Source organism: Arvicola amphibius, chromosome 4, assembly GCF_903992535.2.
Source record: "Arvicola amphibius chromosome 4, mArvAmp1.2, whole genome shotgun sequence".
Classification (NCBI taxonomy): Eukaryota; Metazoa; Chordata; class Mammalia; order Rodentia; family Cricetidae; genus Arvicola; species Arvicola amphibius.
In genome coordinates this window covers 96,831,116-96,847,002 of record NC_052050.1, presented here as the reverse complement: position 1 = coordinate 96,847,002, position 15,887 = coordinate 96,831,116, and the positions used below count along the sequence as shown (strand labels likewise).

Genomic DNA, 15,887 nt, shown 5'->3' with positions numbered 1-15,887 from the left:
TTTTTTTTTTTTTTTTTTTTTTTTTGGTGCGACAGGGTTTCTCTGTAGTTTTGGAGCCTGTCCTGGAAACTTGCTCCTGTCCTGGAAACGAGGCTGGTCTTGAACTCACAGAGATCCACCTGGTCTCTGGCCTCCCAAGTACTGGGATTAAAGGCATGCCAGTCTTAAATCCCCAGGTTTTGCTTTTAACTATTAATTTGTCTCTTTAATTAGCTTCTTGAGAACAGGTGGCTAAGCCTGCTTTGTGAGGCTCGACCCTAATAAGTCCATTAACATTGACAGCAGAATCTAAGCCTTTTGTGCAACTCTGCACTGGGGTGTTGGGAAAGCCCCAAGGAAGCTCTCTAGAGCAGCAACCCCTTCTCAGGGGTCCTCTAAAATCATCAGAAAACATAGATATTTGCATTATGATTCATAGCAGTAGCAAAATTACAGCTATGGAGCAGCAACAAAAGTAATTTTATGGTTGGGGTCAGCACAACACGAGGAGCTGCAGGAAAGGGTAGCGCCATTAGGAAGGTCGAGAACCTCTGCTCTAGGTTATATCCAAGGCGAACACTGTGGTGGTGGGGAGTGAGAGCCGGGCTGCTCCTGCCCCAAAGCTTACCCGGTACCACATGAAGATGGTCTTGAATGCGTTCTCATTAGAGCAGGAACCACAGGCCATGGTGATGAGCTGGGACATGCCTTTGGGTGCCACCCTGCAGAGGGAGCCACTATGAGATAATTTGGACACCATTTCTATTCCCAGGGCCTGACTCTTCCAGCATTGGTGGGAGGTTGAGGGAAGCAGGGGGAGGGGAGCACTCAATGGATGCATCAGTAACAGCAGGTTAGAAGGATGGGCTCAGTCTTTTCGGGGGTGGAGGAATAAGCCCAGGGAGACCTTTGAGGTCAGCAGAGAGGAAAGATAAGTACGAGAAATGTCAGCAGAGCCCCAGTCCATGGTGGTTGTGTACAGCCCCGTCAATCTCAGCACTGGCTGGGACTAGACAGTGACACTCTGTCTCAAGTCTAACAATAAGGGGCATATGTGTGAAAACAATCAATTCTGTCTGTGTCTCCTGAGGCAACGGTACTTTGAAGATGCTACGCCGAGGTTCTCTAGTGACTTTAATACCTGGCAAGAAGAACTGGAAAGGTGACCAAGGATGACCAAATCCCTCACACCACGTTCTCACCACAGGACATGGGCACATTTTCCTACACACAAACCCCTTCTTCCTTCAAAGAGTAGTTCAAAGCCTTCTTATGGCTGGAGATGTGGCTCAGTAGGTAGAGCGCTTGCCCAGCGGCACAAAGCCCTGGGGTTCAGATTCTGAGCCTGCATAAAGTGGGTATGGTGGCCCTCTCCTGTGATAAATAGGATCCAGGAGGATCAAAAGTTTAAGGCTATCCCCATAGTGAGTGTGAAGCTAGCCTGGGCTACACAGACCATGCATTGAGGACCATTCTGTGCTATAATGAGCCCTGTTTACACACACATACAAAATTATTTATATGAGAGAGTCAGGTAGTCAGTCATTTCAGCAAAGCTGTCTCTATTACCTCCTCTTCCTCTTTCCTTCCCTCTCTCCTCCTTTCCTCTCATCCTTCTTTCCTTCCTCCTTCTCCTCCCTCCTTTTTCTTTCCTTCCTTTTTCTCTTAACTTTTAGACAGGGATCATGGACCAGACAGCTACTGCCAGGCAGCTGCCATCTGCCCACCCATCATCTCTGGCTATGGATCTCATCCCTTCCTGACCCCACCATGGCCACTTCTGAGGACAGACAGGTTGGAAGGCCAGACTACAAACATGGACAGGGTTATCCCCCAAACTCACCGAAATCAAGGACTCCCGGAGCTTGTCAACAAAAATTCTGGATGGCAGGATGCCCAAGGCAGGTCTGTTGATGAAATTACTCTGAAAAGAACAGCAGACAGATACATCGGCTCTCGGGGCCGACCCAGGTCCTGTTCCACAACGGTGCCTTTATGTAGTTTGGGGGTCAGATAGACTCTAAGTGGCACTGGGGCTCATTGCTGTTATTTTAGTGTTTTGGGTTTTTTTTTTTTTTCAGGGAGACAAAGTCTCACGTAGCACAGATTGGCCTAGAATTCAATATTGCACATTAATTTTAAAAGGTGGGGAGGGGCACTCTATGGCCATAGCAGGGGCTGGAGAGCTGGCTTGGTGGGTAAAAAGCACCATGTAAATGTGAGGACCCGAGTTCAGATCCCCAGAACGCATGTAAAGTTGGATGCGGTAGTGAGCGTCTATTATCCCAGTGTCCTGATGTCAGCATGCGAGGTGGAGATGGGAGAATTCTTGGAAGCTCAGGCCAGCTGCCTAGAGAGCACAGTGGAAAACAAGAGACTGTCTGTTCTTGTTGTTCTTGGTGGAAGGCGGGGACTGACACCTGAGATTGCCCTCTGACCTCTACACGTGTGCTGTGATGCATGTATCCCTGTGCACTCACAAACATGCAAGTGAGTGCATGCACATGTGTACACACATCACAAAGGTATGCTGGTGGAGCTGCCGAATAATAGAGAAAAAAGTCCGAACATCACAAGCATCTTTAGGTCAATCATCTCCTGTCTCCCGTTTTGATAGACACGGGTCCAGAGAACTCATTCCCTCTGCAAGGAAACCAACAGCGTGAGTTGATGCTGAACTGATGTTGCTCCTCACACGGCGAAAGTGTAAGGCTGAGATCAAGTTGTTTGTTCAACAGATGAGTCTGCCCTGCCCTGTGGCTGCTGGGAGGTTCCACAGGCTGAGAAAGACAGCAGGCGCACGTTTCCAGAGAACAGAGAAATGTGCACTGACTTTCAAATGTGATAAAAGTTTATCTTCAAATGGCCCTTGGCTGAGGGATAGTACTGCAAGCCCCTAAGTGAGGCAGGTCCTATATTAACACAACTTCAGTGGGCTGGTAGCTGAGGTCTCGGGTGGTAGAGACTAGCCTAGCAGGTTGGACGTTCTGCGCTCCATCCTCTGCCAAACATAGATACAGGTGTGCTGGCTCATCTCCATAACCCCAGAACTGGGGAGTGGAGGCAGGGAGGATCTAGAAGCTCAAGGTCAGCCTTCACCTACAAAGTGAGGTTGAAGCCTGGCTACATGAGACACTGTCTCAAAAATCCCCAAACAAAACAAAGCCAAAATAATTAATGGTAGGTCATTTAAAATGAAGCCCCAAAGACTTTATCTTTAAAATGGAGAGAGCATGTTGTGCCCATTTTTGCGTAAAGGGTTCTAGGAACACTCTAGGAGATTGTGGCTTCCCACCTATGGCCTTCCTCCTTGCCCCAGTCCACCAGCAGGGAATGATCCCAGAGAGCAGGCAACATTGGACCAGGAGAAAGTACAGTGCGTCTGTCACCCACTCCCTGGTAGTCACCGGTCAGATGAGCAGCTCGATCATAGGGGGAGGGGAGTGGCATACTTTACAGCCAGTGAATTCAGAATAGTCCAGGATTTCAAGAGAGCGACGAAGGAAGCACTCTGTGCTCAAGGACACAGTTGGAGGTCGACCTGGAGCACAAGTCCCTTCCTTGTCTGGGTGCTGGAGCTGGTCCTCATGCTAATGAGGAACACAGTGAAATGGACTGAGAGCAGAGCAGTCCTGGGGATTCACCCTCTGACACATACCAGCAGGGACTGGCAGCAGAGAGGCTGCTCAAGGGGTTAGAGTAGAGGTCACTCGGAAGTGGGCCTGGACTGTAAACTGGCACACTGAACGCAACTTGGCACCTTGGCTTGGATTCTAGGGCACATCACAAAGAAAAGCACTGTGTACAAGTGGAGACTGTGCTCGGTTCTGAGCAGCATCAACCCGCATGCATCTTTCGGAGAACGACCTCCACGACGGGCAGCTGGAGAAAGGAGGCACGAACTATCTTTGCAGTTTGTAAATCAAAAAGTAATCTCTTGCTATGAATAAGAACATTTATTATAAACTGGGCGGTGGTGGCTCACGCCTTCCATCCTAGCACTCGGGAGGCAGAGGCAGGTGGATCTCTGAGTTTGAGGCCAGGTTGGTCTACAGAGTGAGTTCCAGGACAGCCAAGGCTACACAGAGAAACCCCCTCTCGAAAAACCAAAAACCAAAAGGAAAAAAAAGGGACACTTATTATAAAAAGTAGGAATTGGGCAGGGAGTGGCATAGAGTCCTCCCAAGCTCAAGGCCAGCCTGGAGTCCACAGAGAGGTCTGGGTGGAGGATATTGCTCCATTGGTAGAGCACTCACCTACCATGCAAAAAGCTCCAGGTCTATGCCTAGCACTGCAGAAATCTAGTATGGTGGCTCATGCCCGCAAACACAAGTAATTGGGATGTGGAGGCAGGAAGCTCAGAAATTCAAGGCTGTTCTTAGCTACTTGGGGAGGCTGAGGCCAGTCTAGATTCCAGGAGACCCTGTGTCAGAAACACACACACACACCAGAACAGACAAGTGGAGGCTGCACTGGGATGTGGGGACTTTAAGACACTTCCCTGTCTTGGACATGATCAGATAATAAGCTCAATGCAAGTCTGAACTGTGCCATTGCTACACTGGGGGAGACTCAGGACAGGGAGGCCCCAGCAACCATTCTCCTGATGGCTTTGGGATGTGGTTTAGAAAGTGTTGCTTCTCCTGCTTTGTGTCTCCTCCTTGGCAGGACTAAAAGATGCAGAGGGGGCAGGAAGGATGAAAAGTATGGACTGTGAACTCTCCTCACTGCTGAGGACCAGAGAGGTCAGGCAATTTGTCCCAACACACACAGACAGAACACCAGCATGGGCCTGCTGGCTTCTGTTGGCATTCTGGGCCAGGCCCTCCAGGTGCCTCTGCTCAGAAATGCTAATGCTGAGGACACATCTGCTCGACACAACTGGATACCTTGGTCCATTGGCAGGGCATCTCCTTAAAGGCATCTCCTTCTGGCTCTGACCTACTCATGGGGCCTGTGAGCAGTCAGGAACATGATGAGACCAGGGTGGGAGCAAAGTGCTGCCACGGGCTGCAGGAAAAATGCCCCCGGAGAGCGACAGGCAGCCTGGCAGCTTGACTGCCTATCTGGGCCCAGAAAAGATGTGGGGGTGGTGTTCTTGCTCGACAAAGCGTGACATTAAGAACAGAAGATATCTGGGACACGTGGCTGCAGAATCAAATGAGGACACGTTTCCAGAAGGCTTGCCACCAGCTTGGCTGTCTTATAGTGCAGTAAGGGGAGAGAGAACTGGCTTTAGCTGCATGGCCTCAGGCAAGTCGCCTAACATCTCTGAACTTCAGGACCTTCATCTGCCAATGTGGGCACCTCTTGCCAGGTATCGACAGAGAGAGACTTGAGGAGAAAAGGCATAGAGAGAGTACAGAGTTCAGGCTTAAGAACGGTAGAACCGGCCTGGAAGTTACAGACTGGCGAGTGTCTTACTTGGCCCTCTGTTTTGCATCCATCCCAGGTGTAAGGAAGCCCAGCTGCAGCTGTCACTCATGGCCGTGTGACTATGCACAGGCTGGCCAAATGCACAGTGCACTGCGTGGGGGAAATGTATTGCGATGACCCTGGAGACATGAGAACCGGAACCCAGATAGATTCCACAAGGGCCCGTATCCATTTCTGAAGTGACATGAAATCACTACCTTCACAGTGCTTATGTGGCCAAGAGGATTGATAGAAAGCCAGGTGTGTGTGTGTGTGTGTGTGTTGGGGGGGGTGATTAGAAAGTGGGTGAAGCTCTTGTTGGACAAACATGAGGACCAGAATAGAACCCGAGGACATGCTTGGTGGGTTTGGTGGTCCACCTGTAATTCCCGCCTTGAACGGTTTAGATGGAAGATGGGGGGTGGGTTCATAGCAAGCTGGGAGGTGAAGGTAAGGACCAGACTTTGCCTGGGTAAGACGTGGCAGGTATGTGGGGAAGGTTCCCGTAAGAACAGGGAGACGTCATTGCAAAGATCAGGATCCTTGCGTCTTGACATCATGTGTTGTTGGGGAGACTGCCTCCGCAGGCAGCTGACACTGCAAATATGTGTGACATGTTTGTTGACACATTCTCTCAGCACCAGCTGCCAAGGCATCTGTGATCTGCACAAGTTTTGAAACAAAGCAGCTTTGAACGTAAACATATCCTCTGAGCCTCTGGCTTCATTGGCCACCTTCGCGGGGGTTCCCCCTTGCACCTGCTCAATGAACTGGAGGCGAGACTGTCCTCCAGTCCCTCCCAGGCAAGACATGCCAACTGATCATGGCTCTGTCAGGAGATCTTCACTTTTGAGGTTATAAAGGACTTTTTGGAACAGGGTCTTTTGTAGCCCAGGCTAGCCTTGAATTTGTTCTACTGCCAAAGATGGCCTGGAACAACTGATATCATTGCATGTACCTCCTGAGGACTGGGATTAGAGTCATGCACAGCTACACCCAGTTTGTACAATCCCTGGGATCAAATCCAGGGCTTCCTGCAGGCTAGGCAAGAGCTACACACCCAGCACAGTTAAGAGTGGAGTTCACTTCTTGACTAGGATTGGGCTTTTTTTGTCCCTTGCTTTCCTTTAGGGATCAAGTTTCCTGACACGGGTGGACAAGGAGTCACATAGACACACACACACACACACACACACACACGCACTAAGTGTTGGACAGGGTATGAAGTGATCGAGACCCCCTACCCCAATGCTGGTGGCAAGGGAAATCAAGTCTGCAAATGTGACCAGTTGCCTCTTGTTCCCGCCACCATGCCCTCCCCACCATGATGGTACACCCTCAAATTATGATGGTGTGCCTCCAAATTATGAGCCAAAATAAGCACTTCCCTCCTTAGACTGCTTATGTTATAGCAAATGAGAAAGCTAATAAGGCAGATATATGATCTTCCTGCTCTTTTGTTTTTTTATCTATTAAACATTCCCAAAACACAGAATTTTACTATTATAAAGCATAGACCATATAGGTGGTTATGGGTGTGTGTGTGTGGTGTGCTCAACATACAATATACACATGCATTAAGGTTTTATAGAAATATATTTAAGAGCCGGGTGGTGGTGGTGCACACCTTTAATCCTAGCACTCAGGAGGCAGGGGCAAGCGGATTTCTGTGAGTTTGAGGCCAGCCTGGTCTACAGAGCAAGTTCCAGGACAGCTTTCAACACTACACAGAGCTTGTCTCAAAAAAAAAAAAGAGAATGAAACCCCCAAATCTTAAAGATCAGAACACAATACTTTATACATATACATTGTTTATATGTTAAGTATTATCATTGTCTTATGCCTACACAGCTTGAGTCCTTTACTCTGTAGCCTAAATGTGGTTAAAATTCTCAGCTGACTATGGGGTCAAGTGACTGTCTCCATGGGAGTAGGGGCACTGAGTTTTTCTCGTTGTCCTAGTCACATTCTGTCACTGTGACTGGTTCCACAACTAAAACAGCTTTGAGGAGGAAAGGTTTGTTTGCCTTACAGGTTACAGTCCATCTCTGTGGGAGCCAGGACAGGAGCTCAAGACAGGAACCTGGTGGCAGGAACTGAAGCAGAGTCCACGGAGGAACTGCTGATTACTAGTATGTTGCCTGCAGCTTGCTTGATTATTTTTTAAATAAAATTTATTTTATTTTATGTGCATGTCTAAGTGTATGTGTGTGCACCACATGCATACAGGAGCCTGTGGAGGTCAGAAGAGGTAATGGATCCCCTGGAACTGGAGTTACAGACAGATATGAACATGTAGGTGCTAGGATCCCAATCCAGGTCCTCTGCAAGAGCAACAAGTGCTCTTAACTATTAAGCCATCTCTCTAGTCCCTCAGCCTGCTTCCTTACACAACCCACACAACCCAGGAACACTGTCCAGGGGTAGCACCGCCCACGGTGAGCTGGACCCTCCCACATCTATCAAGAAAATGTCCTATAGATACGCCTACAGAACAATGGAAGGGAGGCATTTCCTCTACTACTGAGCTTCTGCTCTTCTCAGGGGACTCTAGTTCAAGTTGAGGAAACCCAGGCAGGGCCTCAGGAAGGCATCTGAGTGCCTGGCACAGAATACAGGCTCAGTAAGCATCTGGAGTGCTGAGGATGAGCCACGTCTAAAGATGCTCAGTGAGGCTGATCATTGGCAGATTGTCTGCACATCAGGGAGACATACCGCGTTCTGAGGCTGCTGGATGAGTTTCGCCAGAGCTGGATGGTTGTAACCTGGGGAGAGGAGGGTACAGTAAGGTTAGAGAAGGCCATGGCATCTGAAGTTTCCTTCAGCCCCAGTTCTCTTACAACTCCAACACAGAGAGCTCTGAGCCCTGACTCAGAAGTCTCTCTCAGTGCAGCCTGGAGAGCTCCAAGTTCCCTGAAGACACTGGGGCATTTGTCCAGGTTTGAGACCTGCTGGACTAGTGAAACACGAGGAGGTAAAGGAAAGGCAAGGTCCATGCCAGTATCAACAGGCCAGTGCAACAAACAGTGTGTGGTCCTGCCTCATTTCCCAGTGCCCATGGGCTGAGGTGGAACCCAATAAGTGCTACTCTAAGGACCCAGGGACATCACCTGCAATGTCACATGACCACCATGTCACATGTCACATTCTGCCTTCACACACACTTGCACGTTCCCAAGGTCCTGCCGCATCTACTTTCCAGAGGGGCTGATGTTATACAATTTGCAAAGCATCTTATTACAGCCATCAACAGCATGTCAGGTACGTAAACTATGATTTAGGCACACAATGGGCCCTTGCAATGCCACCATGCAGCTGGAGAGAAGGATGAGAGAGGTCCATTTGCGCTGTTGCAATCAGCGGTGAGATCTGCTACCAAGCGAAAGGGGGGTGGATGGAAAGAGGGAATGTGCACGTATGCTCTGAATAGCTTGTTAGAGGGAACCAATAATAACGGCTCTTTCAGATCATCTCGATAGAGGCGAAAAAAAAGCTTTTGGTAAAATGCAATGTTGGTTCATGATAAAAACACTCAACAAGCTAGGTGTTGAAGTTGGAGGTGGGGGCCCATGCCTGGAATCTAGTAGTTCAAGGTCATCCTTGACTACATAGTGAGTTTGAGGTCAGCCTAGGATCTGTCTTCAAACAAACAATAAATAAGGCAGGCCGGTGAGATGACTCAGCAGGTAAAGTATATGCCCCAAAGCTGAGACAAGAGTTAAATCCTTAGAATCTACGTAATGGTGGAAGGCAGGAATTGACGTCCTGCGACCTCCCTACACATACTACATGACCTCCCTACACATACGTCTATATGTGTGCACAAACACACAAATAACAACAATAACAATAATAGAAAACAAACAAAAATATTCCCAAAGCAAAATCCAAAACAAAAGTGACCAAAAGCACCTCAACTTGATAAAGGATGTGTGTGCAAGACCTCCCTGGGCTAGGAGGTATAGTTGAGGTTGGCAGAGTGCTTGCCTAACAGGCAGGAAGCCCTGGGTTCAACCCCAGAACCAGATAAACTAGGCTTGGTGGGACACAGCTGCCATTCCAGCAGTCCAGATGATGAGCGGAAGGATTAGAAGTTCAAGGTCATCTTCGGCTACACAGAGAGTTTCAGCCTAGCTACGTGAGACCCTGTTCGGCTACATAAGATCCTCCCTACTCTCCTCAAAAATATTAGTATGACTGTGAGAAAATAGGGAACATCTGGTCTCCCCTGTGCTAGGGCAGGCCTTGGACCCTGCGATTCTGCTTAGGACCACCCTCCTCTCCTTTATGACCACTTACATTTATTGAGCATCTGCTGTGTGCAGGGAGCATCCTAGTCATCACTGCTAGTCCCACTGTCAAGGTTTATACTGACTGTCAACTTAGCAGCACTTAGAATCATCTGGGCATCCGCCTTTAGGTGTGCCTTGCGGGATTTACTTAATTAGGTAAACTGAGTAGGAAGACTGACTCTGAAAGTGGGTGATACCATATTGAGGTCTAGGCCAGCCAGGGCTATATACAATGAGACCCTGTCTCCAAGAAAGAGGGTAGATAGATAGACAGATTGATAGATAGATGATGGACAGACAGACAGATAGATATATAGATGATAGAAGGATTGATAGATGTATGTATGTATGGATATTAGATACAGATAAATGATAGACAGATAGATGATAGATAGGATAGATGGACAGATAGATGGTAGATAGACAGACAGACTGAGTGAGCTGAGCACCGGCATGCATCACTTTATGGTTCCTGACTGTGGATGCAGTGTAACCAGAATTTCAGTCCTACCACCATGTTTTCCTTGACCTTTGGATTGTACCTTTAAATGGAGACAGAATATACCCTTTTTCTCTTAAATTGCTTTGGTCAGGGTGTTTTATGACAGCACCGGGAAAGTCATAAACATGCCTGCAATAGCCCTGGCAGGAAGGCATTGATGTCTGGAGACCAAATGGGAGCTGCCTCTGCCCGCTCCACCCCCACTGAGGCCTCATTAGGCTCGATGTGTTTTAATTGAATGAATTTATAGCTCAGTAAACCAGTGATGTGGGCACAAACTCAGAATCTTATAAGATATATATAGAGGAAAGTCGGGTGGTGATGGTGCATGCTTTTAATCCCAGCACTTGGGAGGCAGAAGCAGGCGGATCTCTGTGAGTTCGAGGCCAGCCTGGTCTACAAGAGCTAGTTCCAGAACAGGCTCCAAAGCTACAGAGAAACCCTGTCTCAAAAAACCAAGACCAAACCAAACCAAAACAAAACAAAACAAAAAACAAACAAAAAAATATGAGGAAAGAGCCATAAGGGGAGCTTAGGGCAGAAGTGGGCTTTTACCACACATAATTGCAACGTTTGTTCCTTACAACTAACTCATCTGCGGTAGTACTCAGAGCTTGTCTGCAGCCACTCCAGGTCTTTGGAAGGTGACTAGGTCATGTGGGCGGAACTCTTGTGAAGGTCGTGCCTTTATAAAAATCAAGGGGGTCTTCAGCCTCCCATCCTGTGACGACACTGTGGAAGGCACCACCTTGTCCGGAGAGACATTCCATCTGTCATGCCTGCATCTCGGACTCTCAGTTTTGAAAACCGGGAGAAACCAGTTTATAAGGTACTCCATCTCCAGGATTTTGTCTTAGCACCTTCGCTGGAGGAAGACATGGACTTTTTAATGGAAATACATTTACTTTGAAAGGAGACTTCATACCACTGAGGCTAACAGCTGAAAGCAGTGGGAACAATCTTTATGTTGTCTGCCTGAGGCTCTGGACCCGGTCTGCTCTTCCTAAAACACTGTGTAGACAAGTATCAAACACCCAGCACCACCCAAGCGAGACTCTCGTTTCACTGTGCTGACTGTGGAGGGCAGGTTTGTGGGGGTAGGAGGGCACTGAAGCAGGAAAACCAGGGAGGGAATTAGCATATTTTGGTCTCTTCCCTAGCCCACGCAAGGCTTGCAGGGCTTGGGACTAGACACTGCTCATCACTCAAGGAGAGAACACTTTCTGGGTTTTTCCAACCGTTTTCTGGCCAGAGTTCTGGCTTATCATGCTGCCTGGGTGTTTATGACTTTTCTGCCTCAGTAGATAAGCCTGGTCCCGGGAAGCCTCATTAAATCGCAGAGGCAGCTCGACTCATTGGCTCCCAAAGGAGAAAAAAACAGAACTCCGATTAGGGAACCTTCAGCTTGGCTTTGAGTTGTTGGACCCTCATAGCAGGGCAGGTGTCTGCAAGGCTGCTCTAGGGACATAAAAGATGGGCTCACTGTCCGTGTCCTGGTAGGACCTCAGACTCTGTGTACCACCAAGCAGATTCTGTGACCTCCTGCAGTCTAAAATGAGGTCAGTTGAGGGTACTATCAAAAGACCCTATAATAGGGCAGTCATGGCCATCTATTAATCTATTAATCTATTAAGCATTTGGCTGGTAAATTCTCAATGAGGATTAGCTTTAAAAAATCTGGAAGCTGGGTTGGTAGTGCACGCCTATGCTAGCCCTTGTGGTTGAGCTCAAAACCAGCCTGGGGGACATTGAGATGACTGAGCGGATAAAGGTGTTTGCTGCCAAGTCTGATGATCTGAGTTCAATCCCTGGGACCTACGTGGTGGAAGGAAAGCCCTGACTCCTGCAGACTGTCCTCTGACCTCCACACTTGCACCTCGGCACACATGCGTGCACCCACACACGCACACACAATAAATAAACATAAAACTAAACAACAACAGACAGCAACCAAGGGGAGAAGGGGTTTGTAAGCCTTCAAACCCTCAGTGCTGTCAGAGACTGAGGCAGCCCTGAAGGGTGAGTCACTGTTGCTGTCCAGTCACATCTCAACAGGAAATTAGGTCTGAGGATAAGTGCTGGGGAGGGAGAGGAAGAATGGGCACCCAAGACTGGAAGTTAGGGAAGTTCCCAGGGTGCCAGGAGATATGGGCATCAAGACCAATGCCCCCATGCCTGTCTCCTTTACAGCAGACAAGCAGTACCGTCTTTGTACAGGCCACTGAACACAGCTGGGCATCTATCAACTACAGGGACAATAACCATCCAAGCTGCAAATGACGCTACCTCATTTCCAAATTAACCCTGTCTGTCCCATTGTCTGTGTCAGCTGCGTCTGGCCGGGAGGTGAGCCCAGCTGGGGCAGGTGCTGCTAGCATCCACTGAGGTCACATTTCCCTGGCAGATCATCCCCATATTCCAGCTGCTGTCTGTGTTGGCGGAAAATGGCTCCAGCTGCCTCCTCTGGAAACTGCTTTGTATTATGGAAGTCGCTTTGCTGGACCTCCCCTGGCAGCAGATAGGCAATGAATGGCCAGATCAGGGGTGCAAAAGGGCCAGCGATCTGCCTCAGTCTGGCAGAGATTCTCCTGTGAGAACAGGCTGCGGATCTAGCAGAGACCTCATTCTTTTGATATGGTGCTTTTATTTCCCTGTCTTCCCTTTCAGTTGGGGCTTTTCCTCAGTTGATTTTGAAGACTCCTCATCTCAGGCTTGGACAGGAAACCCAACCTAGTCAACTGCATTGAGCCATGATCGCTCTGCAGGTCTAACCCCTTCTAGCTTTTTTTTTTTTTAACCTAGTGGCAAAATAGCAGAAGAAAGGCATACACACTCATCTGGTGAGAACTGGAGGAGGAAAGGAGAGAAGGACCTACAACGTGGTAGATCAGAGGCTGCACCTGCTGAGTACCTTCCCCAAGCTGCGAGGCATCTCATAGACAAGGCAGGGTGGGGCAAGAGGGCCAGCTTCCTAAATCACTGCCTTATATGCTATCCAGTACCTTCACTAACCCGCTAAGCTTGGAGACCATTCATTCCCTTCTTAAGTTCAGTGACTCCTACCTTTAAAGTCTAGAAATGGAAGGATCTCTTTTGCTCCGAGTTGCTGTTGGATCTCCTATCCCAGCTTCCCTCACTTCAAGTGCTAGAGTCATTAAAGGATCTGATCACCTGAAGTTGATTGCATCACGTCTGTCTACCAAACCTGTAAAGAATCTTTATTATTTGCAACGATGTCTAATGGGCTGGAGCTGTGGCTCAGTGGTTAAGAGCACTCTCTGCTTTTGCAGAACATCCACGTTCAGTTTCCAACACCCATAATAGGCAGTTCACACCCATAGTAGGCAGTTCACACGCATATTACACAGTTCACACCCATGGCAGGCAGTTCACATGCATATTAGACACTTCACACCCATGGCAGGCAGTTCACACCCATATTAGGCAGTTCACAACCATCTGTGACTCCAGCTTCAGGGATTCCATGAGTACCTGTCCTCATATACAAATACATAATTAAAAATAAATCTTAAAAATAACATGAACAAACAATGTCTAGGGACTGGAAAGATGACTCAACAGTTAAGAACACTTGCTACTCTTCTAGAGACCCTGGTTTTACTTCCAGCATTCACATGGAGGCTCACAATCATTTGTAATTTGCATTCTAGGAGGTGCAGTGCCCCCTTCAGGCCTCTGTAGGTACTGCACACAGGTGGTGCCCATACATGCATGTGAGCAAAACACTCCATACTTAAAATTAAAAGGAAAACCCATAGCAACAACAAGGCAATGTCTATTCATGTTCTCTCCACCATTACGTGTTCATTCACTTACCCTTGGGAAAGAGGCTGGTAAAACACCGAGGAAAAACATCTAAAGCTTGAGATCATAACAAAACGAGAGTGGGAGGTGACTGCCCCACTCTTACCTATGGGGACAGAGGAGATCTGAGAATACAGGTCCAGCATGCGGTTGCCATCCACGTCCACCAGGTAGTTGCCCCGGCTTTCTTCATAGTTGCAGAAAAAGTGCACAGCCTCTGCATTCTTGGGAAAGAGGAAACTGGTTTAGGCTGGTTTCTACTGCCCAGATTCTTAGTCTTTTAGGAATAAGCCTGGACTGTGGAAACAGACTACATCCTGTTTGTTCTGCACCTCATGAGGATCTGTGGGTGCTGGCAAATTTCTATGTGTTTCTCTGGGAAAGAAGACACAAGTGGGCTTGCTTCACATTGGTTTGCTAAGCCATGGTCTTAGGTTTTGTGAAATTTTATGTCTGGTTTGTTTATCATAACAAAAAAGGTTGAGAAGTAACTCAGAAGCAAGTTCTGACAAGTTAAACAATGTGTGGATGTGTGGTAAGCCTCTGAGAAGCAACGAAGAAAGCTAGAAATGAACAGAAATTAAGAAATAAAAACACAAGCTGGAGAGATGGCTCAGTGGTTAAGAGCTTGTATTGTTCATGCAGAGGACCCATGTGAGATGCTCACATCTGCCTGTAACTCCAGCTCCAGGGGGCTCTGACTCCCTCTTCTGGCCTCCTTGGGCAACTACACATATGCACATTTAAATAAAATATGTACACATAAACAAAATCAATTTAAAAAAAGAAGCAGGAGAAGGAATCACCTTGTGCCCACTTACCTGGATTGTGTTCAGCTGTTTCATTAACTCCTGCAAGATAAGAACAGAAGCATCAGCCATGGACTGCACACACTGCCAGAGTGCCTTAAACATCTCCCTTGCTGTCCCAGTTCTTGAGGCTTTGTTTTCCACTCTGATGTCAAGACCTTGATAGACTATTAGTCAACATTATAAATAAATATTTTAAAAGTGACTTAATACAAATAATTGATAAAAACCTGCTCTACAGCACAGTAAGTGGCAATTACAACAGACAGATTAGAGATTTGTATTTAAATAACTGGAAAAGAAAAGGAAGTGAAAATTTATTTTCTTATTTATTTTTGAGACAGGGTCTAATTGTGTAGCCTTGCCTGGCCTAAAAACTCAGTAAGTACACTAGGTCAGCCTCTACTTCAGAGTTCCGGGATCAAGGGCTCTGGGCCACCACACTCAGTCTATATATATATGTAACAAAAAATTTATGCTGAAGGCATCTAATGTCCAAAAGTAAAGGACCTGTTCTTCTTTTTCTGTGGTGCTGGGGATAGAAGCCAGGGTCTTACCCTTGCTGGGTGAGTGCTTGACCATTGAGCTGCGTCACTCGCCCTCGTTTTATTTTACATTTTTATTTATCTTATTTACTTGTTTGTGGGTGGGTATACATCCAACACACTGCACTTGTGAAAGTCAGAGGAAATTTGCATGAATCAGCTCTTTCCTTCCACTATATGATGAGTTACTGGGAACCAACCCCGGTGACAGGCTTAGTGGCTGACGCCTGTATCAGTCAAATGTGCTAGACCAGGTTCTCATTTTGAAAAAGCTCAGTCAGGCTGGAGAAATGGCTCAGAAGTTAAGAGCATCGAATTGGGTTCAGTCCCCAGCTTCCACATGGCAGCTCATAACTGTCTGTAACTCTAGTTCTAAGGGAACTAACCACTTCTTCCAGGACATGGTACACAGACTTACATGCAGACAAAACACCCATGCACATAAAATGGTTAATTAAACACTCAGTGGTAAAGCATTTGCCAAGTATGCACAAGGCTCTGCATTATAAGTTTGATCTCC

General features: G+C 47.6%; 1 protein-coding gene across 1 annotated transcript in view; it reads right to left on the bottom strand.

Annotated features, from left to right (window-relative positions):
- Abat (4-aminobutyrate aminotransferase) overlaps positions 1 to 15,887 on the bottom strand; it is a 90,181-nt gene that overhangs the window by 15,919 nt on the left and 58,375 nt on the right. The window contains 5 exon segments of the mRNA XM_038325147.1: positions 608 to 700; positions 1,823 to 1,903; positions 8,110 to 8,159; positions 14,120 to 14,237; positions 14,835 to 14,864. Coding sequence (XP_038181075.1) covers positions 608 to 700; positions 1,823 to 1,903; positions 8,110 to 8,159; positions 14,120 to 14,237; positions 14,835 to 14,864 — 372 coding nt within the window.